Source organism: Haliotis rubra, unplaced genomic scaffold (genome assembly GCF_003918875.1).
Source record: "Haliotis rubra isolate DU_JTF1 unplaced genomic scaffold, ASM391887v1 Scf297, whole genome shotgun sequence".
In the NCBI taxonomy this organism is placed as follows: Eukaryota; Metazoa; Mollusca; class Gastropoda; order Lepetellida; family Haliotidae; genus Haliotis; species Haliotis rubra.
The window spans coordinates 214,550-241,469 of record NW_025766965.1 but is presented as its reverse complement, the minus strand read 5'-3'; the positions used below and the strand labels follow the sequence as shown (position 1 = coordinate 241,469).

At 37.2% G+C, this 26,920-nt stretch overlaps 1 protein-coding gene across 1 annotated transcript in view; it reads right to left on the bottom strand.

Annotated features, from left to right (window-relative positions):
* Positions 1-25,922, bottom strand: part of LOC124282259 (WD repeat-containing protein on Y chromosome-like) — a 58,163-nt gene extending 32,241 nt beyond the window's left edge. Inside the window, 2 exon segments of the mRNA XM_046718208.1 lie at positions 20,068-20,132; positions 25,775-25,922. Coding sequence (XP_046574164.1) covers positions 20,068-20,132; positions 25,775-25,885 — 176 coding nt within the window. The 5' untranslated portion in view covers positions 25,886-25,922.
* Positions 25,923-26,920: the final 998 nt, after the last annotated feature.

Below are 26,920 nucleotides of genomic sequence, written 5' to 3'. Positions count from 1 at the left end.
CAATTGACACCCGGTGTCTTCACTGATTCTCTGATCCATTCATATAGATTGTAATGACTAATGTTGTGTTTCTGCATACAATAAAGGCTATTTGCTGATGTTTTTTTGTTAATTTAACAGGATCTAAAGCAACACTATGAACGACACCTTCCTCAGTTTGTTTTCACAAAGTAAAGACAAAGTGCATGTTCTGCACAACATTCTTCACTGTGATTACTACCTCCGACAAAACCAATTAAAGTCAAATTATATTTAATTAAATAACTGAATCATGTCACATTTAGCACAAAACAAAATGTTACAGAAACAATTCTGATCCACAATATTTTATGCAAAGAATTTTGAAAATGAAGTGAAGAAAGCTCCCAGTAGGGGGCGTCACTTCTTCAATGAAGTAACAAACACATTACTCACTCTTCTGTAATGATCCTATCCTTTGGACTGTCTGTCACCACAAATCCAACCTTAAACACTTTCTTTGACATGCCTATTTAACATAATTGTCCACTTAAACCAGAAAATCCCAATCAAAATATCTTAATGGGAGCAATTTGTCAAACTCTTCCCTAGACACCATCACAGCTGGTATAGCTATCTACAGCCAAGCTTAACTGGCTTATGCTCTTCCTGACTGTAATACTATCCCAATATTCTGTTATTTCTCAATGATCAGTGCAAGTAGAGACCAAAAGCAAATAGAGACGTGATTTTTTTGGGGAGAACAATACACGCACCTAAACCAATCTATGTGGTTAACAGAATTCCTATCCTTTCTACACGCTTCACGATATGCCTATTCAGTTTCTCCACCACCCTGTCCTGTTTTGTCTACGGGAAAGTATTAGGTGACAGAAATAGTTTTATTTTCGTGAAGCCTGGATAACAACGAGTTAGAGTGTAAATATTAGTTGCTTGCTTCAATGGAGAACTTGACATGCTGTGTAGTTTGTGCGATCAATAGCAGTAAAACTGAAATGAAGGATTACGATTTACAGCTTACAACTCAAAACAATTACATTAAGGCCATAACAAAATTGTATAAAATCTATCCTGACGTATAACTGAATTACTAAAACATACATGAGCCTTCAACTGTTGGTTACAGGCTGACGGAAATACTAGTCAGTGGCAGCATGATTCGGAATATAAAGCTTAAAAATATGTCGTCAAATTTACCTTGACTCTTCCGGTATTGGTTTGTTTTTATTCATCCGCTTCAGAAAGTATTCCATTTTGTCAAGAGGGTAATCACATCCAACAATCAAATGAATTGTTATTCTACAGTCATACCTCTATTAGAGACAGCATGGGACATAGATCATCACTCTCACAATGTGACCATTGTCACTGTCACCGAACTCACATTTCAACACTCTCATATTGTCATCCAAAGAAAATGATTAAAACCTGGTTCTCAAGCACAATGAAAGTCTTCATCAACTATAACCTTTTGTATGATTTTTCATTGTAAATTAAGAGACTGAATCAAAGACTTTTGATCAGTTCTATCATGGTGATTCCAGACATATAAACCCAATCTTCGGTTTATGATCCTGGAAGATTTGTATGACCAGATCATAAAGTGACAGCGGAACATGAACCATTCACAGCCAAGATACAAGTGTTACTTGAGAAAAATAAACAAAATCCAACAAACATTATACAGTCATGTTGAAAGTGTCAGAAAACAATCACAAAGTAGAAGTGACCCTAGAAAACCCATTGAGTTAAACCAATAAGAACACAAGCAATCTCTTCTTGAGAGCTAAGCACATTAAAGCATTCTCGTAAAACCTCATAACCTATCCCCCACCTACCTAGTACCCTACTACCCTGAATATGTCCCCCTCCCTTACACCATTTGGATCTCACTCTCCCCACCCACCCCGTTCCCACCCGAGTAAGTGTTCTATTTGTACATGTGGTTTCCAGCACCCGCCCATCAACGCTGGTTCTGTTCTTGTACACAGACTAATCAGGGCTTCGAAAGCACACACACAACACAGTTCATACGTGAGCAAAACAATCTCCCAGTCAAACACTCGCAATCAGGTCTGACATACTCCATCCAATAAATTATCTCTTGAATAGGCTTCTAAAATTGTTGTCTATATACTTCAAACCTAGGCCTATCAGTTTCATGTTTGTTTTGTTCTTCCAAGTCTTCGCCTTCATTATGTAGTACTCAATAAGTATGTAAACATTGTGAATTCGTGCACAGAAAGAGTCTTTTATTCTGTAGTCATTTTACTCTATGCCACACTGTACAGGTCAATATCTGTACATTAAGTACATATGAAAATATAGTATTTATTGTACCTCTGGATAATTAGTTTGAATTGATTACAATCGATCTACCCTTCAAAAACACATATTTTATTGACCTATGTACATTGGCCAATTTCGAGGACGAAGTTACAAATCAGGCCCATATCAGCAGGTAGTAGATAGATCAATTGTTCTTTATTCACTGGAAAACCTGTTTTTGTTTATTAACTGGATAAAAAATAAAAAGTTTTCAATCAAATGCAAGGTATTTATCCCTAACTATGTGACACACCCTCTAGTGAAAATTGGTGCCATAAGTTTCTTACTGTCAACTTTTAAAATTTGTATATATAGTCAGCTGGGTTAAACAATACATAAAATATATATATATAATAAATTTCATACTTGTTTCCAACCAATTTGGAGTTGGATATATGAAACCAGATTATACAATATTATTACTATGTAACCATACAACATTTGTTTTAGTTTGTTACAAATGCATTTCTTCAATAAATTTCTTCAACTTACTTCCAACCAACCAACCAACATTATATTAAACCAGTTTTACAATATTATTTGTTTTTAAATAAATGTATGGAATCATATTATCCATTTATTTGAAAGGATTTGGGGTAGCCCAGTGGATCAACTGTTCATTTTCACAACAATGTTTTCTTCATTGGTCTTACATGGGTATAACCAAATGAAACATATTTAATGATACACAATATTGAATTCCTTTGTATTCCAAATCACCATTATCCATACTTTGTTAAAGCTCTTGACTTTGAACTTTTATTACACTTTGGAAATTATTTACATAATCACTTGTACCTCCATGGCTATTCTGTTCTAGACTACTTCATCTTTCTTCATCATCGTGAACACTTCCACAGACAATTTCAGATAGAACAAAATTGAAACCAAAAAGATGTTCATATTCATAGGCGGATCCAGAGGGTGGTGCAGGGGTGCGCACCCCGCCTTTTGTCCTGGAAGTTTATTAAATGACCATTGAAAGTCTTGTGAAAACAGGTGAAAGGGAACTGTGCACACCCCTTTTCTCAAGAAGCTGTAACCGCCCCTGATACTGACTAGCTTCAATCAAGCAGAGTATCTCAACCAACTCCTTTCACTTTGTTTCAGAATCTAGTTCAGTCTCAATCATCAAATGAATCTCAGTTCACCCCAGTTATGTCTTGTTGGGGGTCATTGGGACTTTCTCAAACATTAAACTGAACTGTCTGGAATAATGTTAAGGCAGTGCCAAACTCACATTTCCCCCATAAACACCCTCATCGCCCCCACCCCACCCTCTTCTCCAATGTTTCACTGAAAATGACTCCAGTTCTTCCCTGACATTAGATATGACAATGTTCTACTGTGATGGTGAGGTGAGGTGAGGTGAAACGCAGTTTATCAACATGTCTAAGGTTTTGCCACTACACCACATATAACACAATAAAGACTCATTATATTTCACCCCATATATATCAAAATATGACCAAACATCCCCTGTATATAACAAGGTCATGTATGATAAGCTATCTGTGTTACAACTGATTCTCAATGTCTCCATGTTACAAAACATCCGTGTTACCTTTGTTGAAACCAATACATGGACAAATATAACATTGTATTGACTTGTACAGATTACAGTTGACATAGTTTTATTGATATCTCTACACCTGGCTGCTTTGTTTACAGAATGCAAACATTACCATCAATTACTAGCCAAGAACCTATTTCAACTGTCATTTATCATAATCCTCTGACATAGTGATTGATCTGGTCATTGACTTGAAGCTATTAACATGCTTTGGTGCAAACAATTTCATTTCATTTAATCTACTTGTCCCAGTATTTGGACATAGAGGTAAAAATACACAATTTTTCAAGACTTCCCGCTTATCAACATACATGCAACTATTCTCCTGAGCACAGACTGTGTATACTGACTGGAAACACATTGACATTTTATCTAAACTTCATTGCTGAAACTGGTAGGATTAAATATATATACTCTTGAAAAAAGAGACACTTGGTGGTACATGTACCTGGAAATGACTTGAAATGTCAACACTTTCTTGTGTCACTCACCATGATAAGATACATCGATAGAGTCACATGCAACCTTCACTCACTCATTCAAGATATTCAGTCTGAATAATAATTTACACAATATATAATCCTAATTGTTTCATTTTTATGCCATGAACAAACCTGTAAAGTAGAGTCTTAAAGTTTATTCTCAAGAAGAACTTCCCTTCTATTTCTTTCATTCCTCATTAAAACATCTTGAAAAGAAAAAAAAAAGAAATACTAACAGGATGAACAAGAATATGAACCTACAATTACATTTTTCTATCATACCTGAGGATTGCAACTCTACATCACAAACTGAGGTGATGTCTGGCCCCTCATGCCACTTACTCACCCATCGTCAGATTCCTGGTCAAAAGTCATCTCTAGGAATGATTTAAAGTGATTGAAATGTTTGCTGACAAGGTCCAGTGCACTGACTGGAGCCTCTGATGGAGAAGCACTGCAGTGACCATCATCATCAGACATATAAAAGTCCACATCAAAATGCTCTTCCAAATGATTCCCGTCTGCAGAACCATTACAAACATTAGGAGCAGACGCCTGTAGTGGTGGCAGACGCAGAGACAAAACAGGGTCTGATTTGACAGATCTTGGGTGAGATCACTTCAGGTTCAGAAAAATGAACAGCTCGAGCCAGTGACAATCTTTTGACTTTCTTCATCATAAATTATCCTGACAGCAATCTGCTTGTTCAAAATTATCAATTTTTTGGTCTACATTGATGATCAATTGAATCCTTGTACATCTGATATAATGTGGTTTGATACTTCTGTCTTCCTTCTGTTTATCCACTGAGATGTGTTGTATGGGTTCATTTTCAGTGGAGTAACGATCCTGTTCAAGAACTCACTGAGATTGTAAAATAGGTTTTGTTCCAGTTTTCGAATTTCTTTCCTGTACAAGATATAAATCAAACCACTATCCCCACAGTCCTTCAGCCAGAACAAATGAAGTTTAATGAACCAATCATTTGCCATCCATCTGGAACACACCAAATTTCCACAAATTTTCGCAAGAAATAACCACAAGTGACCACACTCAGAAATCATATCAACATGCCACTCCTTGTCAATATTCCCTGTTCACAAGAAATATGTCGACATAAACACAGCCTTTCTTCCCCAAACCAGCCAATATCACTGCAAATACTCTCTCCTTTCAAATAAATCCTTTGGACAAAACATGATCACATCAAAGCCACCCAACATTCTCCCTAATGGACTCTTATCATGGAACATGCAATCACTACCTTGTTTGGTGGACTTACCAGTCTGATGGGTGTCATTTCACACAGCAAACATTGGAGTTTCTTTCGATAACATTTTTTAATACCCTGACAGCAAAACTGACAACTTGATTCGTGTCACTTGAAATTAAATCGACAATCAAGACTGTAGTATTTCATAGAAACATTAAGCGATATAACCCAGAATTAATTTACTAGAGTTCGGGTTAGTGCCAGAAGGTATTTGTATGGGGATTATAGGAGAGACCTTATGAACCTGGATTCAAGAGACCGATACTCTATGGTCTATCAGTGAAACCTATCAGTGACTGTTTAGATAAAGCATCAGGTGTGTTACCCACAGGTTTACAGAAAAGGCGAGGGTTTAATGGCATGGAACAGTCAGTATATCTTTGAAATAGATACATGATAGATATTGTTCAAGGACAATAAACCTGATTGGTCACACATGATTAAGATCAAATGGTGGCAAATGATTAGCTGAACTTCTGTGATCTATGTGAGAATGAACTCTCTGATCTGCGACCGACTGCTCACCTCATGACAATGTTAATGAACCTGTTGATCAAGATAAAACGTGCCAAAATATGTTTGAACTGTCCAGTTAAATAATTTAGAAATACTTCAGTCACTAACTGTTAAAAGTGTCTCTTGAACATCAGAACAGAATTTAATTGCAAAAATGAAATACAATTCCATCAAATGTTGTCATTATGCTAGCCTACATAACAGTAGCAGAAAAGAATTTAATAAATTCAGACAGATGCTTGATTGGCATTTTAGAAGATGATATTTGATGAACAGTTACTGTTCAGTTTTACCTGATGATGGGGCCAGAACAATCCCTGAAACGTTGTACTCAAGAATAAAAAGAAGATGTAACCCAGAAAAAATCTCTATGTTCAAATTCAGACAGGTTTCAAAAGTCTCAGTAAAATAATTCTGCAATGCAATTGAATATAAATGCATTAATTATATTTGTAAACTATACTGTTGGACAAAAGAAAGTATACGACCTGTCGTGATGATGACTAAAAATGAAACAAACAATAAGCCTAGTAATATTTGGATGTTTGTAATACCTCAGTGAATATCTGATTTTCAAGTGTATACTATCTTTTCCCTGCCAGCTTACATCAGGTCATAAGGTCAGCGTAACATAACAGCAAGAATCTGGCAGTTCAGTATACTAACATGGTATCTAAAAACATATGTTGTTAATGCTGTCCATGAAAAAAAGTTGGATACAGTGGTGTGAAGCAGACCTCTTAGATGGGCACAGTTTGCTTTATTGTCCTGTCTTGACACAATTTTGGTGCAGATTGCCTCCCTTGGGCATGCCAGAAACCGCTTGGCTTTTACCAAAGACCTGTATCACTTTCAGCTTTCTTCACACATTAAGTTGATTTGTCATGATGTAATGGGAATATTGTTTAAAAAGGAGTTGAAAACCAAAATCACTTACTCAAAGGTATTGTTGAACATAACATAAAGTCATAAGTAGTTGAGTCATAACAAACTCAAGGTAACCACTAATTTCAGTTTGTTATACCTGTTTCCGCTAGAATATACAGCAAGTGGCTGGGACAGAAAAATAGTTTGTTATATCTGTCAGTTCGTTATAATAGTGTAGGGGTGGTGTTAGACTAACAACTAGTCTCTGAAATGAACATATTTTACTGAAAAAAAGTTCATAGTAAAAAAAAAAATATATAATGAAAAGGAGCCCTGAGACTTTCTTCATTTTCAGAAATGAATTTTCCTGAAGCTGAGGAAATCTAGACTTGCCACATTTTCTAGACTTGCGTGGGCTTTCTAGGATATATTTACTTCAGGGTATGTACAACAGACTAGGGTGGTGGTAGCCTGTTGGTTAAAGAGTTCGCTCGTCACGCCGAAGACCCAGGTTTGATTCCCCACAATGGGTTCAATGTGTGAAGCCCATTTCTGGCATACCCTGCTGTGATATTTCTGGAATGCCCACAAATATATATGTCATAAAAATAGTTTACACCATCATAACCCACTTACTTTAATCCTGCACTTATAGCTAGACTAGATGGCATGTTGACCAGTTCACCAACAGAATGCAATGGCTGTCACAAAGCTAATCAGACATGTCAGACGTATCAGACAGCATATATATATTCACCATTATAACTGACTGACTGAGTTTGGTTTTACGTCGCTTTTAGCAATATTCCAGCAACATCACGGCGGGGGACACCAGAAATGGGCTTCACACATTGTACCCATGTGGGGATTCGAACCCGGGTCTTCAGCGTGATGAGCCAACGCTTTAACCACTTGGCTACCCCACCGCCCCTCACCATTATGAACTGAAATCTCCTGCACATCTAGTTAATATTCTAACCACAATGTCTTGCCACTGACAAATTTAAACTGTTGTCTTATTTGAAACCTGAGATTGTTGAATCCCAACTTTAAGAGAAAGGAAACAATAATACGATTACACATTTCAAATTTAATCCCTTTTAAATCTGGGGTGGTGGGATAACCTACTAGTTAAAGTGTTCACTCGTCACGCCAAAGATATTGCTGAAATATTGCCAGAAGCGACGTAAAACTAAACTCACTCACATTCACCCTTTCAAATCTATGAAAGAAAATAATAATCATCAGTGATGACGAAAACACATATAGAAATTAAAACAGTCAAAACAGATGACTTCTCTGAGGAGCTTGTTACATTTCTTGTTGGAGATTTAGATTGTTTGAAGATCAAAGGTAGATAATTTCGCTCTTTAGCCAAAGGTTTTTAGTTTTCATTTTAGGTGATAAACACATTACTTACACTGGACATATCAACCTCAAAACATAGATTTACCCTTAAGTGTTCAATCATTTGTGTCAACACTTTGACACTATTTTCACACTGAAGATTTATCCCTGAGAATCAAAATGGATTTTGTTAGCAGTTGAAGTTAATGAAATGTTCCAGTCACTAAGGCAGTGTTTCGCCATACATACGTTGCGTCAATTACCACACGAAGGTGCTGCACTGTATGTTAGCATGGTTCAACATGTAGATTTCATGGTCTGTAGCTGTCATTCATACAAAGGCCCCCTACCAGGGCAGGGATCATGCTATGGATTCGGGAATGTGCACCCAGGGGATTATTGGGAAGCAAGGCAAGTTATATATAACAACTTGTAAGAAGTGTAAACCCCCAAAAAAAAAAAAAAAAGAAAAGGTTTATGTTAAAGAGTTGAAGTTGCGTCATCCAATTTAAGTTTTTGTATACTTTTATAGGTTTCTGAGCATGGTATTTGCTATTGGAGAAATCAACAAATATGGTATTTATTAACGGCAACAATATAATGTCAATCCAAACATGGTTATTGGCTAAATATACATTTATTGAATAGCTATTGACACAATACACATTACAAGGTTTAGAGCAGGGCACCAGTCAATATGTGAATGTGTATGCAGCCTGTAATGCTGTACTCTTCGTGTGGATCATGTTGCTGTCTGGGGTAACTGGTTTCAGAACAAGAATGTGATGGAAAATATGTGTGTTTTAGTGTTACATAAATCTTACATAGTGCTCATATATTACTAAACAACAGTTTGTGTCGACAAAGTAGATAAGGCTAAATCAAATGATGACACAACACTGTGACCTTTCAGTAAATGTTGTCGACAGTTTGAAACATGTTTTTACTAAAATCAGATATGAAAAATGCATGCCAAAGTTCAACTTCCACAGTCTGGATTATTCCAAATTTAATTACATTTTTAAAAAAATAATATGCATGAGTAATGGCTACAAATACAATTGTTCAAATCATACTGGAAACCAATACTGGAAATCTTTACAAATTGAAGCATCATTGATGGGAACATTGTTGAAGTAGTTTCTGAGGAGATGATGTTTATATTTTGTGAAGTGCATGTTCAAAATAAAAAGGTCAAATGAAAGACAAAATTTAAAATATTATATAAAATGAACTATGAGTTAAATCCTGCTTCAAACAAAACATGTAAAAAGTTTAATTAATTTTGAACCAAAATAGCTCAGTTAACACCATCAATTTATTTTTCAAAATGTATATTTATAAAATATGTCAGTAATAAATTCCACATACACCAGATTGAGATGCACAGTAAATAAGGAAACATAACAGAGAACATCCTCATCCCCACTACACCAGCTTATCCTTGACTATAGGGAACGCCAACATACCCTGAAGTGCTGAAATGTGCTGCTTTCTTCTTGGTGCCTGCCATTGTATCACATACAATGCCTCTTGAAGGAATGCTACCACTTCAAGAAATTGTACAGCGTATAACTGATTGTATCAATCCATAAACTATCAGTCCAAACCGATGCTATGTTGATGTAGGTATTCTTGATACAGTTCCTTCATAATTTAACGTTGAATCTTCCATCTCACCAAGAGTCAGTAATTAAAACACTCCAATTTTGTATACTAAATTGACACAATGTGGTCACATACTAACACATCCACAGACAATTTCAGTTTATTCCAAATGCTAATGCCAAATTTATTGAAATCCAGTCTGAACAATTCCATGAAATCCATTCCTTGAAACAAGTAACACAGTATTAAACCAATTTCTCCTCAAAATGGAATATTTTCAGATGTTTGCTGTAGCCAAAATTGTCAAAACATGAATTGCTCCTAAACAATTGTAGTCATGGTATTATCAACCACAGTGCAAACATCGGTCCATATAGAGTCCACAGTTTGTTGTGTTATCCATCTTGTCTAAACATTCCCATCCACAGGAAAACACCGTCTCCATGCTACAGCATCCCCAAATGAAATGTCACACCGACTTCTCCCATAACCACTGCTCTTTGTCCAAACAAGTCTGATGTCTCTTTTTGTCTGCGAATCAGAGCTCCAATAAAAATCTACATACTCCCTTAGAAACGGTGCTATGGAATTTCTCAATCAATAAAAACAACATTTTCCATAAGGTATTGTAACAATCCGCTTTCAAACAAGATAACCATTAGCCAGTCTTAACAGGACATTTCTCCATACAGCGTCTCACCAACTTGGTCCAATCAAAGATAAGGGTTGGTGACAGCCAGAAAACATTAAACCTGATAAGCTTAGATTTAATGGAATTTCTCATCACGAAAACAATGAGCCGCAGACAGATTCAGTCACAAGCGCTTATCACCTTGGCAAAGATCAATGCTGGCCAATCAATCACCCAACCTCCGCATCTCGTTCCATTGCATACAGTACATCAGATAAACCAGCCAGACATATTATTATCATTGAGGGGTAATAAATTGCCTGATATGGTATTTCATCGTCCCTATCAGTGCCATTAGCCTCGAGTCATATAAATATTATTGGACCAATTTGCAAAGCAGGTTTCAATAAATCGCCAGCATGGTAATGATAACAGCATGTGTTGATATGAACCGAAAACAAGTTACGAGTAGGTCATGGTATTTGTTGGAAAAGGTCCTTGACAATGTTGCAAATACATCAGCGGTGGAAAAGCAGTCGCTATTGAAATCGGCAGTGTTAGAACGGAAAATAAAACCCATAATAACCACTAACACAGCAATAACTCGATAGGTTAGTGTTATTAGGCTCATTACTAGAATGTGCTAATGCTTCTGAACCTCGTAAGAAAGCAATTGTATGGCCATTCACATAGGAAACATTGCACATTATTTACATGTAACTAAAAACAGATTATGATTTTCTTTTGTGGGAAATTAAAAAAATTCAATATTCATGTTCATTTATGGCTCACAATGAGCATTAACCCTTTCTTGGGTGGTGCCTTAAAGTAGTTCCTGCAAGCTGCCCGTGCGCACAAATCGATGCCGCACCAAGCTATCAACACTGATTGTATTACAAGAAATTAACTGTTGCTATTATGACACTGATAAAGAGGAAAAAGGTGGAAATATGATGCGAATATTAATGTCATTGTATCATAATTACAATCGATATTGTTTTTAGAATCCATTAGGTGACAGTACCTCTTTTTAAAATTTTGGTATTATGACACCAATGAAGATGAGAAGGGTGGTTATATGATACGGGGAATTTATATCATAGTATCATGATTATTGAGATTTCGTATCAGAATATCTATATTCTGAATTTGATTATTCTATTCACCAAACCTTTTCACCATAGTTATCTATTTATAAATCGGTTCTCTTGCAGGATAATAAAAGTAATTGTTATACTATTTCTATAAACTGATTGCTGGATATTACTTAACTATGAATAGATCTTTTAACTGACACCTTACATTATACACAAAGTATTCTTTTTCAGATTTAACGATACAGTGGAAAAACAGAAAGGGGGTTTTCAGGTGAACAATTGATGTGCCTTTGCATGTGTTTGTGATGGTCAATATTGGTGAGGCAGTATACACTCACCTTTTTTATGAACACCTTGTATCATCAGTGTTTGGTACTGATTCATGAACACCTGCTCATGATGAAGTCACTCAATGGACTCTGTGTATGGTAGAGATTTCTTTTGTTTTTGATGCTCAATCTAGTGAGTGTAACATCACGTTTGTGTGCTTGTATGTAATGCAACATATGCATTGAATGAAAATATAACATAATACATTGAATACTGTTTGTGCATATGCAATATTATTGTAAATAAATGCTGTTTGAAAATATCAATTTTTCTTAAAAGCAAATTACTTACATATATTTGATCTTGTTTCTGTTTAAAATCAGAAACTTATGCGCACCTGTATCAAAATGTCGCACTCACGAAATAAAAGAAGTTGTTATCCATAAAGGTTGTTCAGTATTGTGTGTTCCAACTTCTAAAATGCGACTCAAAGAAGGGATCAAACGTTTGTTAATTATCAAACACATCATTTACAACAGAAACAATCAATACTTGAAGTTCATACACAAATAAATTCCAAACTAAGGCCAGACCAATTTAATTCTTGTTTTATGGATTTTTGTCCTCAGAAAACTTAAAGGCAGGAGGAAAAGAATAAAAAATAAACATCACCAGTCAAAATAATTTTCCTTTAAATACTAAAAGTATTTTATTTTTGGCAATTTATTTAGTTTAAGTGGGGCAAAAAACAATCCAATTTTTTTGTTGTAAGTTTACATTTATGGCCAATAAAAACATGAGGACTATTTTTTGAGCAGGGAAATTTATTTTTTTCAAATTCTTGAAAAAATACGACCAGCGGATCCATCAAACAAGAAATAAACTTGGTCTGGCCTAACCTTAAAATTTCAATTTCAATTTTTCATTTATAATGACATGAATGGCATATAAGTACACATAATTAAATTTCTATTAGCAATTGTCTGATATTCAGTTCTACCCCCAAAGAAGATAGGGTTTGTTCAGCAAGGCTGTGGCTCTACCCTATAACCCAGCTGAAATCTACTGAAGATCTATCTAACCCTTGACAAGTGCATGCATGCTACCTGTCAGTCTATCAATCACAGCAGTTCAATAGGAATCTATATCAGTCTTCAATATCAGGTCCTCTCACTTCAATGAGATTCCTGCACTGATCAATGCTTTTATGAATGTTAGTGAATTAATATCTGAGTAGGCTGGCAACCAACTTCTTTTGTTCAATATTGATTTCAGTTAAACATGGATCCTTACAAGAACCATATTGACAACCTGGAGATTTTTTTCAATTTGATTTTCTCTGAAACGTAGCCCAGTAAGATTTGTGACTGTGAAGCATAACCTGCATGTTACATGTTAACAGCCAACTGGGTTCAGATAAAAACATCTATTAAAACTGCTGTACATAAGTACATCAAAGCACAATAACAGTTTTACAGTCTATGTGTACGTTGGTACTGGGCACAAATCAATCTATTTTATTTATGCCTAGGGAGGTCATAAACAAATGTCATGAACAAAATCAAAGAAAACTGTAAACAAATGTCCAGAGAGATCAGAAACAAATGTTCAGAGAAATCATAAACAAATGGCCAGAGAGACCATAAACAAATGTCCAGAGAGATCATAAACAGATATCCAAAGAGATCATAAACAAATATCCAGAGAGATCATAAACAAATGTCCAGAGAGATCATAAACAAATGTTCAGGGAGATCATAAACAAATGTCCAGAGACAGAAACAAATGTGGAGATCAGAAACAAATGTCCAGAGAGATCATAAACAAATGTTCAGGGAGATCAGAAACAAATGTGGAGATCAGAAACAAATGTGGAGATCAGAAACAAATGTCTAGAGAGATCATAAACAAATGTTCAGGGAGATCATAAACAAATGTGGAGAACAGAAACAAATGTGGAGATCAGAAACAAATGTCTAGAGAGATCAGAAACAAATGTTCAGAGAGATCATAAACAAATGTGGAGATCAGAAACAAATGTCCAGAGAGATCATAAACAAATGTGGAGAACAGAAACAAATGTGGAGATCAGAAACAAATGTCCAGAGAGATCATAAACAAATGTTCAGGGAGATCATAAACAAATGTGGAGATCAGAAACAAATGTGGAGATCATAAACAAATGTCCAGAGAGATCAGAAACAAATGTTCAGAGAGATCAGAAACAAATGTGGAGATCAGAAACAAATGTCCAGAGAGATCAGAAACAAATGTCCAATGTCCAGAGATCAGAAACAAATGTCCAGAGAGATCAGAAACAAATATCCAGAGAGATCAGAAACAAATGTCCAGAGAGATCAGAAACAAATGTCCAGAGAGATCAGAAACAAATGTCCAGAGATCAGAAACAAATGTCCAGAGATCAGAAACAAATGTCTAGAGAGAGAAACAAATAAACAAATGTTCAAATGAGAGAGAGATCAAAACAAATGTGGAGAAAACAAATGTCAGAAACAAATGTGGAGATCAGAAACAAATGTCAAAGAGAGATCAGAAACAAATGTCCAGAGATCAGAAACAAATGTCCAGAGATCAGAAACAAATGTCCAGAGAGATCAGAAACAAATGAGAAAAAAATGTCCAGAGATCAGAAACAAATGTCCAGAGAGATCAGAAACAAATGTCCAGAGAGATCAGAAACAAATGTGGAGATCAGAAACAAATGTGGAGATCAGAAACAAATGTCCAGAGAGATCAGAAACAAATGTCCAGAGAGATCAGAAACAAATGTCCAGGAGATCAGAAACAAATGTCCAGAGAGATCAGAAACAAATGTCCAGAGAGATCAGAAACAAATGTCCAGAGATCAGAAACAAATATCCAGAGAGATCAGAAACAAATGTCCAGAGAGATCAGAAACAAATATCCAGAGATCAGAAACAAATATCCAGAGAGATCAGAAACAAATATCCAGAGAGATCAGAAACAAATGTCCAGAGAGATCAGAAACAAATATGGAGATCAGAAACAAATATCCAGAGATCAGAAACAAATGTCCAGAGAGATCAGAAACAAATGTCCAGAGAGATCAGAAACAAATATCCAGAGATCAGAAACAAATGTCCAGAGATCAGAAACAAATGAGAACAAATGTCCAGATCAGAAACAAATATCCAGAGAGATCAGAAACAAATGTCCAGAGAGATCAGAAACAAATGTCCAGAGAGATCAGAAACAAATGTCCAGAGATCAGAAACAAATGTCCAGAGAGATCAGAAACAAATATCCAGAGAGATCAGAAACAAATATCCAGAGAGATCAGAAACAAATGTTCAGAGAGATCAGAAACAAATGTGGAGATCAGAAACAAATGTCCAGAGATCATAAACAAATGTCCAGAGAGATCAGAAACAAATGTTCAGAGAGATCAGAAACAAATGTGGAGATCAGAAACAAATGTGGAGATCAGAAACAAATGTGGAGATCAGAAACAAATATCCAGAGAGATCAGAAACAAATGTCCAGAGAGATCAGAAACAAATGTCCAGAGAGATCATAAACAAATGTTCAGGAGATCATAAACAAATGTGGAGAACAGAAACAAATGTGGAGATCAGAAACAAATGTGGAGATCAGAAACAAATATCCAGAGAGATCAGAAACAAATGTTCAGAGAGATCAGAAACAAATGTTCAGAGAGATCAGAAACAAATGTCCCGAGAGATCAGAAACATATGTCCAGAGAGATCATAAACAAATGTCCAGGGAGATCAAAAACAGGTCTTCAGTAACCCATGCTTGTCATAAGAGGCGGCTAACGAGATTGGGTGTTCAGGCTCACTGACTTGGTTGACACATGTCATCGTATCCAAATTAATGCGTAGATCGATGTTCACGTTGTTGATCACTGGATTGTCTTGTCCAGACTCGATTTGTTACAGGCCGCCACCATAAAGTTGAGTGTGGCGTTAAACAATAACCATCAAACTCTGGATGAAGATGAGAAACACAAAAAATAATATGGAGGCCATATACGGAAATCAAGTGCAATATGTGTGTGGAGACAATACATATATAACCTCAACTCTGTAGAGACCAATAGTCCAGGAACACCCACACAGATATACATAGTCAAGCTTTAGTCTGTCTCACAGTCCCTGAACCACATTATTGTCCCTACAGCCTAGCCCTCCTAGTCTGTCCCACAGTCCCTGAACCACATTATTGTCCCTACAGCCTAGCCCTCCTAGTCTGTCTCACAGTCCCTGAACCACATTATTGTCCCTACAGCCTAGCCCTCCCTGCAATGCTAAACCCCTAAATGAAGCAAGTCTAGATTTCCTCAGGTTCTGAATCTCTGGTCTCCCTGGGGCTCCTTTTCAATTTAATTGGGTCTATTTGTTATTATCAAAATTATACACATTCAGAGATAAACGCTAGTCTAAGTCAAGCGTGTATGACAAGAGTCCTTTCCTTGTCCATCAATGTATAGTGGCCAAGTGATTCAATAAACACTTGAAGATTCCAAAGTAAGATATGACATTGACATTTGATAACATTATAAGTAGTCTGCACCAAATGTCGAGTCATTACTTTTGACCCAGTCACAATGACCTAATGTAGGTCAAGCTGGCAGCACTGACCACAGACAAGAGGGCGTGTCACTGACTGGGTCATACATCTGGTTGTGTGGGCAGCTATGGAGTGTGCATGAATGTCAAAATAAATATGGAGCAATATATAACGTGGAGGAGAGCTTATCAAATTGTGTGTGCTGAACAAACAAACACAAGCATGTTCTGAAGTTGGCCTTAGCAACTACACAACAACAGCAAGCATGGCCACTGCAGCTGTGAGTTTGACAGCAATGTCCTCAAGTTCAGTGCATGTTCTTTGTGAGATGAGTATGACCTAGTCTAGTGCTTAGTCTCCGATTATATATAATTTCGATGGAAACAAATAAACCAGATTATACCCATGCCAATAATGGTTGTCACTCCCTTCCCCACCCCAACCCCACACACACACCTCACACCCCCACCCCACACCCCTTCTCCAATTAAAAAAATTGAAGGGGTGACAACCATTATTGGCATGAGTATAAATTGAAAAAGATCCCCAAAATTGCTGACCCCCTAGAAACATGTGTACAAATTGCTGACCCCCTTACCTCCCCAGAACAAAATGGGTGACCCCCCCTTAAAATCATCATCATCATCTGTGACCTGCATCACTCAGGCCTTCATCTTCATCTAATGTAATTGTAATACTGTTTAAAACAGTGTCAAACTCACTCACTCACTCACTCACTCACTGTTATGATTAAACTGTTCAAAGTCACAATATTTCTGGGATTTCTTTGGGATTGACTTGCCCCAATATTTTTAATTCCTGTTGTACATTGATGGAAATGTGAAAAAATGACCACAAATGTTTCTTTTCAAAATTGGGAATGAGCTTCTTTGGAATGTGCAGGTATTAGATATGTAATTTCACCTCACATTTTTACATTCTCTGGGAACAATGTCATATGACTCGAAATATACATTATACAATGTTTCACTGCTGTCAGGAAAATGTGATCCTATAGTATAGAAAGCAACAACGATGAGAACTGACGGCAAATATTACACAAAATTATGCATTCCACATCGCAGAATCAATACATCTGCATGTCTGCATGCTATTTTAGTTGCTACTAAGTCATTGCTGATATTGATCAAGAAACTTTCATCAGTACCAACTGTTAATGCCCCAATCCATTGATTTGAATCATCAACTCCTTGTAGCATGATGATCTACCAGCAGAGCTTGTAGAGTTACCTCCCTTCAACTGCAATTGCCTGTTACCTGTTAGATTATCTTGTGAAATACCGTCTGCTTTAACATTCACCTCACTGCTTTTGCTCTTTTCATATTGAGATCAGTTGTGGTTTCATATGAACACTGTTATATTAAAAAAATCATTATCTTAATATTTTCAAATATTCTTTTAGATTTATTCTTTTACCTCTAATAAAAGGCTCATTTGTTGATGTATATGTTTATCATGTACATCTACTTTTATGACAGTATGTTTCCATATTTTCTCACTATTATAAAGATACACTGGTTTCTTAATAAAATGGCCTGAAGAAATAAAACAAATGACAATGATGAGCATGGGATTATCCAATTTGGGCGCAAAGAGTTATCTCCCTTTATTCTCCATGACCAAAGACCTTTACTGTTGTTGACACAGTTAGCAATAGATCAAATAGATCAAGAACAGAGCAACAGGGTATTATTACCATACAATTAGGATTGCTACGTACTATTTTTCTCAATGACATGTAAATAACAGGATTCACAAAACGGTTTTCACAAGCTGAATAGACTTTGGATATACACAGCCATTATGCAACCAAACATTCATCTGGTAAAACATTCTACAGTTTGTTATAGTAAATGAAAGGAGTTCAAAATTATAAGTTCACAACATACAAAGATATTTAATTTCATGTCACAATTCGGAAAAAAGTGTAAATTCTGTTCTCCTATGACTGACCTCGGCATCTGCGAAAAATCATTTTTGCATCTTCCTCAGACTGACCAATCTCCATGATGCATGACCCGTCAAGGAAAATGCGTTACATGTGCTATGAGTGTTCTTTGAGCTGAATGGGCTAATGTACCCATGCAGGTCTGACATGAAAGCTAAGCCAGTCAAACCCTGCACACTCTGCTAGTGACACAAATAACAAGTTTATCATAACAAGTTCTCAAGCTGCAAGATACATTTTCAGAGAAATATTCATGTTCGGAAACATAATCCATCTCATAAAAACTATCAAATTTTTAGAATTTTAACTGAAAGTATGGACAGGGTCAGTGGTGACGAGACTAACATCTAGTCTCTGAAATGAACACATTGTACAGAAAAATCAGTTCCTAATATAAAACTCATAAAATATAATGAAAGGATCCTAGAAAGTTTCTTCATTGAAACCGTGGTAATCTAGACTTTCATCATATGGTAGACTTGCATGAGTTTTTTTTGATACATTTGTTTTGGGGTCTGTATGCCAGAGTATATGGTGACATTATATCAAACTTATTGACATCATGATATTTGTACAAGCTGGTCAACCAACTGACATGGCCTTGTATTATAGGCATGAGATTATGGTACTTGCTACAATAATAGATATACAATTGACATTATTAATAACAGGTGATTAAGAGGTAATAAGATACAAATTATGATAGGATTTAATCATATATTTAAGATTTGAAGTGATTAATAATGTTTGTAAGGTAGGAAATCAGTAGCGGAGGTAATAAACATGAAAGTAGGTCGTTAGAGCTGATGGGGGCAAGGTGAGGTGACTCATAGCTTAGGTACAGGGAAAACTGCTGCGCTAGCAAGATGGAGCAACCATCCGAGGGACTGTGGTACCAGTTGTTGGTATTCTACGAGTCATATATGGTTAGGGGATAGAAACTCTGAGATTCCTGGAATCCACCTTACAGTCTTACAAATATGGTATTGGGGGTACGAAATAGAGGTGGGGGAGAGTAATAGATAGTCAGGTTATGGGTTATTGACCAATGGAAAAAATGGAGAAGGGTGTTGGCTGTGACGTAGGAACCCAGCTTTAAGCTGGAGCAAAGCTCAGAGGTGCTAGCCTACTCTTGATGTTTGGTCACTAGGAATCGTCTCAGAAATTATCTTGAAGCACCAGCATTTGGCTTAAGACTGAAGCTTTGCAGCTGAAGTCTTATAGAGGGACCATAGAGTGGGTTGACCAGCAACACAGTGTTAATAAAACTATTGAACGAAGATCATCGTCTTGTGATTGCTGGAGGAACTACGGTAAAATTCCAAGGGCCCCCAGGTACTGACACTGTACCTCTCGCACATCCCTTATCATCAGGACCGAAGTACGGGGGTATACTGTAGTTCAGGTAAAGACACGCCATCCCAGGTGTGGGATACTGACAGGTAATTACCATCTACCTGCCAGGTAACGGTGCTGTCGGAATGCCTTTGAAACTTGTACGAGCGAGTGACTGGCCATTCAGACAACTGTAATGAGTAGTGATACTATACTCACGTTTCAATGGTCTCTGGGTTGGTGAAACTCTTCCTCCTCTTTTTAGGCACTTCCTGCTGGTCGACCTGGAGAGAGAACAATGATACAGTACAACCAGAAATTATTGAGAATTTAAAGATTGTAAATTTTTATATTTTTTTCACTCATTATTAAATGTGAATATTAGCATAACATAACTCCAGATTCAAAGACAGGTGAACAGTTAGTATTTTGTCAAGTCACCATGGGCAGCAATACAGGCTTCAATGCAGCGGGGCATACTACTGTCAAAGAAGTTAGAAAGTCGTGGTCCATGCTGTCCCAATATGAGACCACCTCTTCTTTCATTTCAGCAATATTTGTCAGATTTTTCTTATTGACACTTTCCTTCATAAGTCCCCAAACATTTTCAATTGGATTTAGGTCAGGGCTATAGCTTGGCCAATCTAATAATGTCATATTTTGGGTCCGAAACCAGGCCTGTGAATGCTTTGAACGATGTTTTGGGTCGTTGTCCTGCTGGAAAATCACAAAATTTGCCATAGAACACGGGTTTAACGAGCAGATGGAAGTAAATATGTCCCGGCTGCTTGTCGAGAATATCTGTGTACCATGCCGCAGTGAAGCATGAATACCCCACTCAGACACGTTATACACTGTTCATATTCCGAAGCCAGGCAGAGACCAAAATACACAGAGAGCGTTGTCAGAGATCGAACCTAACACAGATATAACCACCCCACGGAGGTGGTCGCGAGATGGACAATGTTAAATTTTGGACTGTACTTTGGGCACTGATACAAAGGTTTTCAGTTTGTTTGGTCAGTTTGTTTTCAGTGTATTTGGAAACAGCCACACAGAACTTTCATCTGAGAAAAAATCACATTGTCCCAGTTAATATTTTTATGCTGTAAGAACCAGTTCAACCTTCGCTCCTTTTGTTCAGGTTTCATGATGGTGATGGAATTCCTTGACTTTTCTGCCAACCCATTGCATGCAGCTCAGTTCTAATTGTCTCCTTACAGACAGCCACAGTTCCTCTATCAATCATATCCAGCCTTAAGTTCTCTAAACTCCTTCGTTTGTTTTCAGAAACAAGAATATCAAGCCACCTTCTGTCACCGACAGTCAATTTTCTGGTCCGACCTGCGCCTCCCTGGTGCTCAATGCCATATCCTTTTGCAATATTTTTCAAAACACGATAAACAGTGGACAAAGGGATGCCTGTTCTACTTGAAATCACTTTAGCTGATCTGATGTCCTTGTTATAATACTCTAAAATCAACTTCCTCTTCTCTCACTCATCCATACTGAGGATCACTTAAAATGTCGTCTGCTAGCAAGTAAACAAAGGGGGATAACTCTTCACAAACTAATGAAAAAGGATTAACGAAGTTGTCTCTCTTGAATAAAACCAAGCACTTGATAGCTGGTCAAAGTTGTTTATACTAGAAATCCAATTAAACATATTCCTAAAATTGGGCCAGCATCAGTACTATGGTACAACAGTCATATGAGCCAGCATCAGTACTATGGGACATCAGCACTTTGGGCAAACATCAGTACTATGGGACAACAGCAATATGATCCAACATTGGTACTATGGTACAACAGCAATATGAGCCAACATCAGTACTATGGGACATCAGCAATATGAAACAACATCGGTACTATGGGGCAACAGCAATATGAGCCAACATCGGTACTATGGGACAACAGCAATATGAGCCAATATCAGTACTATGGGACAACAGCAATATGAGCCAACATCGGTACTATGGGACAACAGCAATATGAGCCAACATCGGTACTATGGGACAACAGCAATATGAGCCAACATCAATACTATGGGACAACAGCAATATGAGCCAACATTGGAACTATGGGACAACAGCAATATGAGTCAACATCGGTACTATGGGACAACAGCAATATGAGACATAACAGAATGGAGATACTATACCCTGGGTGGTCAAGGATGTCAGGGGAAGGGATGGGGAAGGGATGGGATGGGGAAGGGAGGGAGGGGCATTTTCATAGGCTGTAGTAAAGTTAGGATTGTGAGCATGTTTAGTCAGTAGAAGGTCAAAACTTGACTAAAAAGCTGATCAGCATAGCTTAAAAGATCTTGCTAATTCGGCAATAAATGGTACCACAGAAATGTATATTGTTTTTATCTCTTTTATCTTAACATTTATTTTTCATGGAAGTCATGTTTTAGAAAGAAGGATCGACTACTGTATCTGTCTTAGTTAAAACAATGCCACATGTCTGGAACCGAGAATGCGTCAATTTTTGGTTGCATGATAGACACTCAATTCATAGTTTAAAGAAACTAGTATTTCATCTTAATTCTTTAATTTCTTACAGTAAAATTTGCACAATTCTTACATTTTGCAACTGACAGTAATTCCTCTAAGGACCTTTATATCAAGATGAATTCAATTTCAAATGTCACACAAAAACAATATTCATGTAATACCCTTGACATCACAGTTTTTCACTGACAAACAATAAACAAGACAGATCAATACCAGCAGATATATTAAAACATGGTGTGATATACTTCTACAACATTTCACACATACACATACAACAGTGTGAGACACTGAATGACCTTGGGCAAGAAATCTGTGAAAAATACAAGTGCAAATATGTGCACATGTCTATTGCCAGGTCTATCTGAAGTACCTACAAAGTTGAAACAGCCTTAAGGTATGGGATCAGGGTGTGTAAGCTCACATGTAGGTTACCCCAGCTACTAAATCACTTCTGAGACTAAGTGTGTTGATACAGGCACCGGTTATCTCATGAAAATACAATTACAGGACTGAAAGTGTGTTCTGAAGTGCAAGTGTGCTTGCCATATCTTCAGCCTTGTCCCTAAATGACCATCAGATAGTGCCTTGTCGCCGTTTATTCATATGTTTAACGTCATAAAGTATATCATTAACACACAGCTGTAAAGCATAAACATGGTTTAAGGTTGTAAAGTTTGGTCCTTAAAGTCACTATTATTTGACCGATTTTTATGTTGTGGATATATATTGTAGTGAAATTTCTACAGATTTCTCTATGTGCAAATATGTAGCATTTAAGACAGACTAGTTCCAGAATTGTGAACATGTGTCATCAGGGTAAGATGACACACTAAGTCAGTCAGCTCAACTCTGAGAAATTGTCAACACATGTCATCAGGCAGCTCAATGCTGATCATGAGAAATGTTCTACCCATGTCTTCAGGGTAAGATGACACACTTGGTCAGCCAGCTCAACTCTGAGAAACTGTCAACACATATCATCAAACAGCTTGATGCTGAAAGGCGTTCAACAAATGTCATCAGGGTAAGATGACACACTAGGTCAGCCAGCTCAACTCTGAGAAACTGTCAACACATGTCATCAAACAGCTTGATGCTGAAAGGCATTCAACAAATGTCATCAGGGTAAGATGACACACTAGGTCAGCCAGCTCAACTCTGAGAAAATGTCAACACATGTCATCAAACAGCTTGATGCTGAAAGGCGTTCAACAAATGTCATCAGGGTAAGATGACATACTAGGTCAGCCAGCTCAACTCTGAGAAACTGTCAACACATGTCATCAAACAGCTTGATGCTGAAAGGCGTTCAACAAATGTCATCAGGGTAAGATGACACACTAGGTCAGCCAGCTCAACTCTGAGAAAATGTCAACACATGTCATCAAACAGCTTGATGCTGAAAGGCGTTCAACAAATGTCATCAGGGTAAGATGACACATTAGGTCAGCCAGCTCAACTCTGAGAAAATGTCAACACATGTCATCAAACAGCTTGATGCTGAAAGGCGTTCAACAAATGTCATCAGGGTAAGATGACACATTAGGTCAGCCAGCTCAACTCTGAGAAAATGTCAACACATGTCATCAAACAGCTTGATGCTGAAAGGCGTTCAACAAATGTCATCAGGGTAAGATGACACACTAGGTCAGCCAGCTCACAAATAGGGGAATAGCTCAGGACAAATATTCAAACTATACATACGCTACAGGCACAGAGGCCACCCTGATTTAGTACCCTCTATGTACCATTGGGTACTGGGAATCATTTCACATCAAGTTATTATATTATGAAATGTTGACTTATTGATATGTTCCTCTGTATATTCAGCACCACAGAGTCTCAAAACAGGTCTTGCAATACACCAGCAGTAGCACATATGAACAGAATGCACTTTTGAGCTCAAATCTTGATGTCATAATCACAAAGACAAGCAATGAAAACACTTCAGGTTGTGTTTATCTGTGGATGACAGCTGATTGTGGAGATGGGTTGGTTACCAGGAAGCCAAGCTGGCCTGTATCTATTGTCAGATTACACACCATCTCAGCACTGGGTGTCCCCTGTGGGGCAGTCTAGCCTGTCAGGGGGTGGCTGGAGGGGATCATGTACCCTGGTGTCTAGGGGGTTAAAACTTTGTTTTGAAGGGCTAGGTGGGGGTCTCTATCATGAAAGAACAGACCCCCTAAACGTTTGAAGATACAGAGAGTGGGGATCACCTACACTGGAATTTAGGGGGTTAAAACTATGTCTCAGGGGCAGGGTAGGACTGTCTCTGTCACGTAAGAACGGTTTCCCAAGGAGTTTGATGGAAGGGGGAACCTACAACCCAAGAACATCAGGGACATAGCTCAGAACAGGAAACTAAGTGCTAATTGCTCCTCTGAAAGTATCACATGAGTATGGCTGAACGCCACTTTTAGAAATATTCAAGCAATATTACGACATGGACCTCCATATATGGGACCCGTGAAGATCCGGGTTAGAATTGATCTTCAGTAAACCATGCTTGTCGTAAGAGGCGACTAATGGGGTTGGGTGGTCAGGCTTGCTGACTTGGTTGACACATGTCATCGTATCCCAATTGCATAGATCGATGCTCATGCTGTTGATCACTGGATTGTCTGGTCCAGACTTGACTATTTACAGACCGCCGCCATATAGCTGGAATATTGCTGAGTGTGGCATTAAACAACAAACCAACCTGATATGGGCCTCATACACCGAGAATCAAACCCAGGCCTTCAACATGACGAGAAACTGCTTCAACCATTCGGACACCCCACCACCCTCTCCTCTGAGAATATTGATGAAAGCATATTGAAACCTAGCATTGTATCTAGCACATGTACTTAATATAGCTTTTAAATTTGAAGAAAAACAACAACTTTAGGATGTAAGTAAATAAAATATTATTTATCTCTGACATCAGTGAATTTTATATCTATTTGGCTACACACAAAGCTGAATTACTTGTTTGCAGCACCTATCAATATACAAAAGGTCATTTAAGGAAAGATGCTGATAAATACCTCAGTAAGAGCCACTCATTGAACAGAAAACAAATAACCATGGTAATCTTTCCACAATTATAAGCTTAAATACATGTAAGCTAAAAAGAGAAGAATAGTACAAAAATAAGGTGTCGTCTTAGCACAGGTCAACAGACAAACATTCTGGTGATTAAAAAAACCAGCATGTGACTAAAACTAGCAGTGTACAATCATTCACACATCAAAATATCTTTGCATCAAATGAAATGTTATAAACTTTAAATCAGTAAATAAGAACACAAAAATAAACACAAAAGTGAAGCAAACATTATATAAATTTTTGAATTAAAATAAAATTGATCAAATACAAAAATATATAATTTTTATAATTCTTGGAACTTTCACCCTACTGACCTGTTTTGGTATAAGAATAGTATCGTTGTCATCCTCGGAAGAATCTGAAAGTTCAAACTTATCGGGGGATTTAAACTTCACTTTTTTATCACGTTTCATTAACTTCTCCATAGTTGAACCATAACTGATTGAGCATGGCTAAGCGCGAGATCCGTGCCGCCTTCCAAGAGTCTCTGTAACCAACCACATGACTGACAACTTCAAGCACCCCTTCCCCACACGTAGACCACGGTGCAGAGAGAATGGAGCTGTCCCACATCCATGACGGAGAAGGATTTACAATTCACAACTCAACTACAACAAACACTTGGGTGGTGAAATATACCCCATTATAAAAACAAACCGATAAGCTCAGGAAATTTATCACGCTTAACAGAGCCACTTGAAAACTTGATAAATCTGGACGATCGGAGATGCAATGGCGTCAACGATACAAACTGAAATCCTTCCAACATCCAAACTCATTGAATGTCAAGTGATTTAATTTGTTTTCAATGTCAGAAATTTCTAAATTCAAAAGGCGTCACTGGCCCTTATTCAGGGATTTACTTCTGTTACAGTTTATAAGCTTTTGACTGAGTTCGTACAAACACTCAGTGAAAATAACGTTTATCAAGAGCTCTAGGCAAATAGCTTGGGTCAGAAAGCAGAATGTAATCAGAAACACTGAGTTCTAGCATGTGACAGTAATAGGCTATTTATCTTAATCTTACCCCCCAAGTCAACCACCCCAAATTGTAAACTACTGAAGCAAGTATACTCAGCTTAAAGAGAATACTCAGCAGACTTAACATTAAAAGTTGTTTGCATACAGACACAATGTATCATTTCCTAGGTAAGCCAGGTTTGTACAACAGGGCTCCAGATAAGGGCCGTATCAGCGTATGTACGGATAAAAAATATGCACGATACGGTAGGAAATAATTTAGAAAACGTAGCAGATACGCACCACAGCAATGGTGTACAGTCTTAGAATCATTTACAGGCATATTTATCTGAAAAAAGTATTGTTTTATTGTTTATTGAACTGTTTACACAAGAGTAGCAATATTGTGGTGCATATATGAAACGAAACACAAGATTACTGATAGTCCATTAATTTCCATTCAGTACTCTAAATGTACACTTAAGGTTTTCCAGTACTCC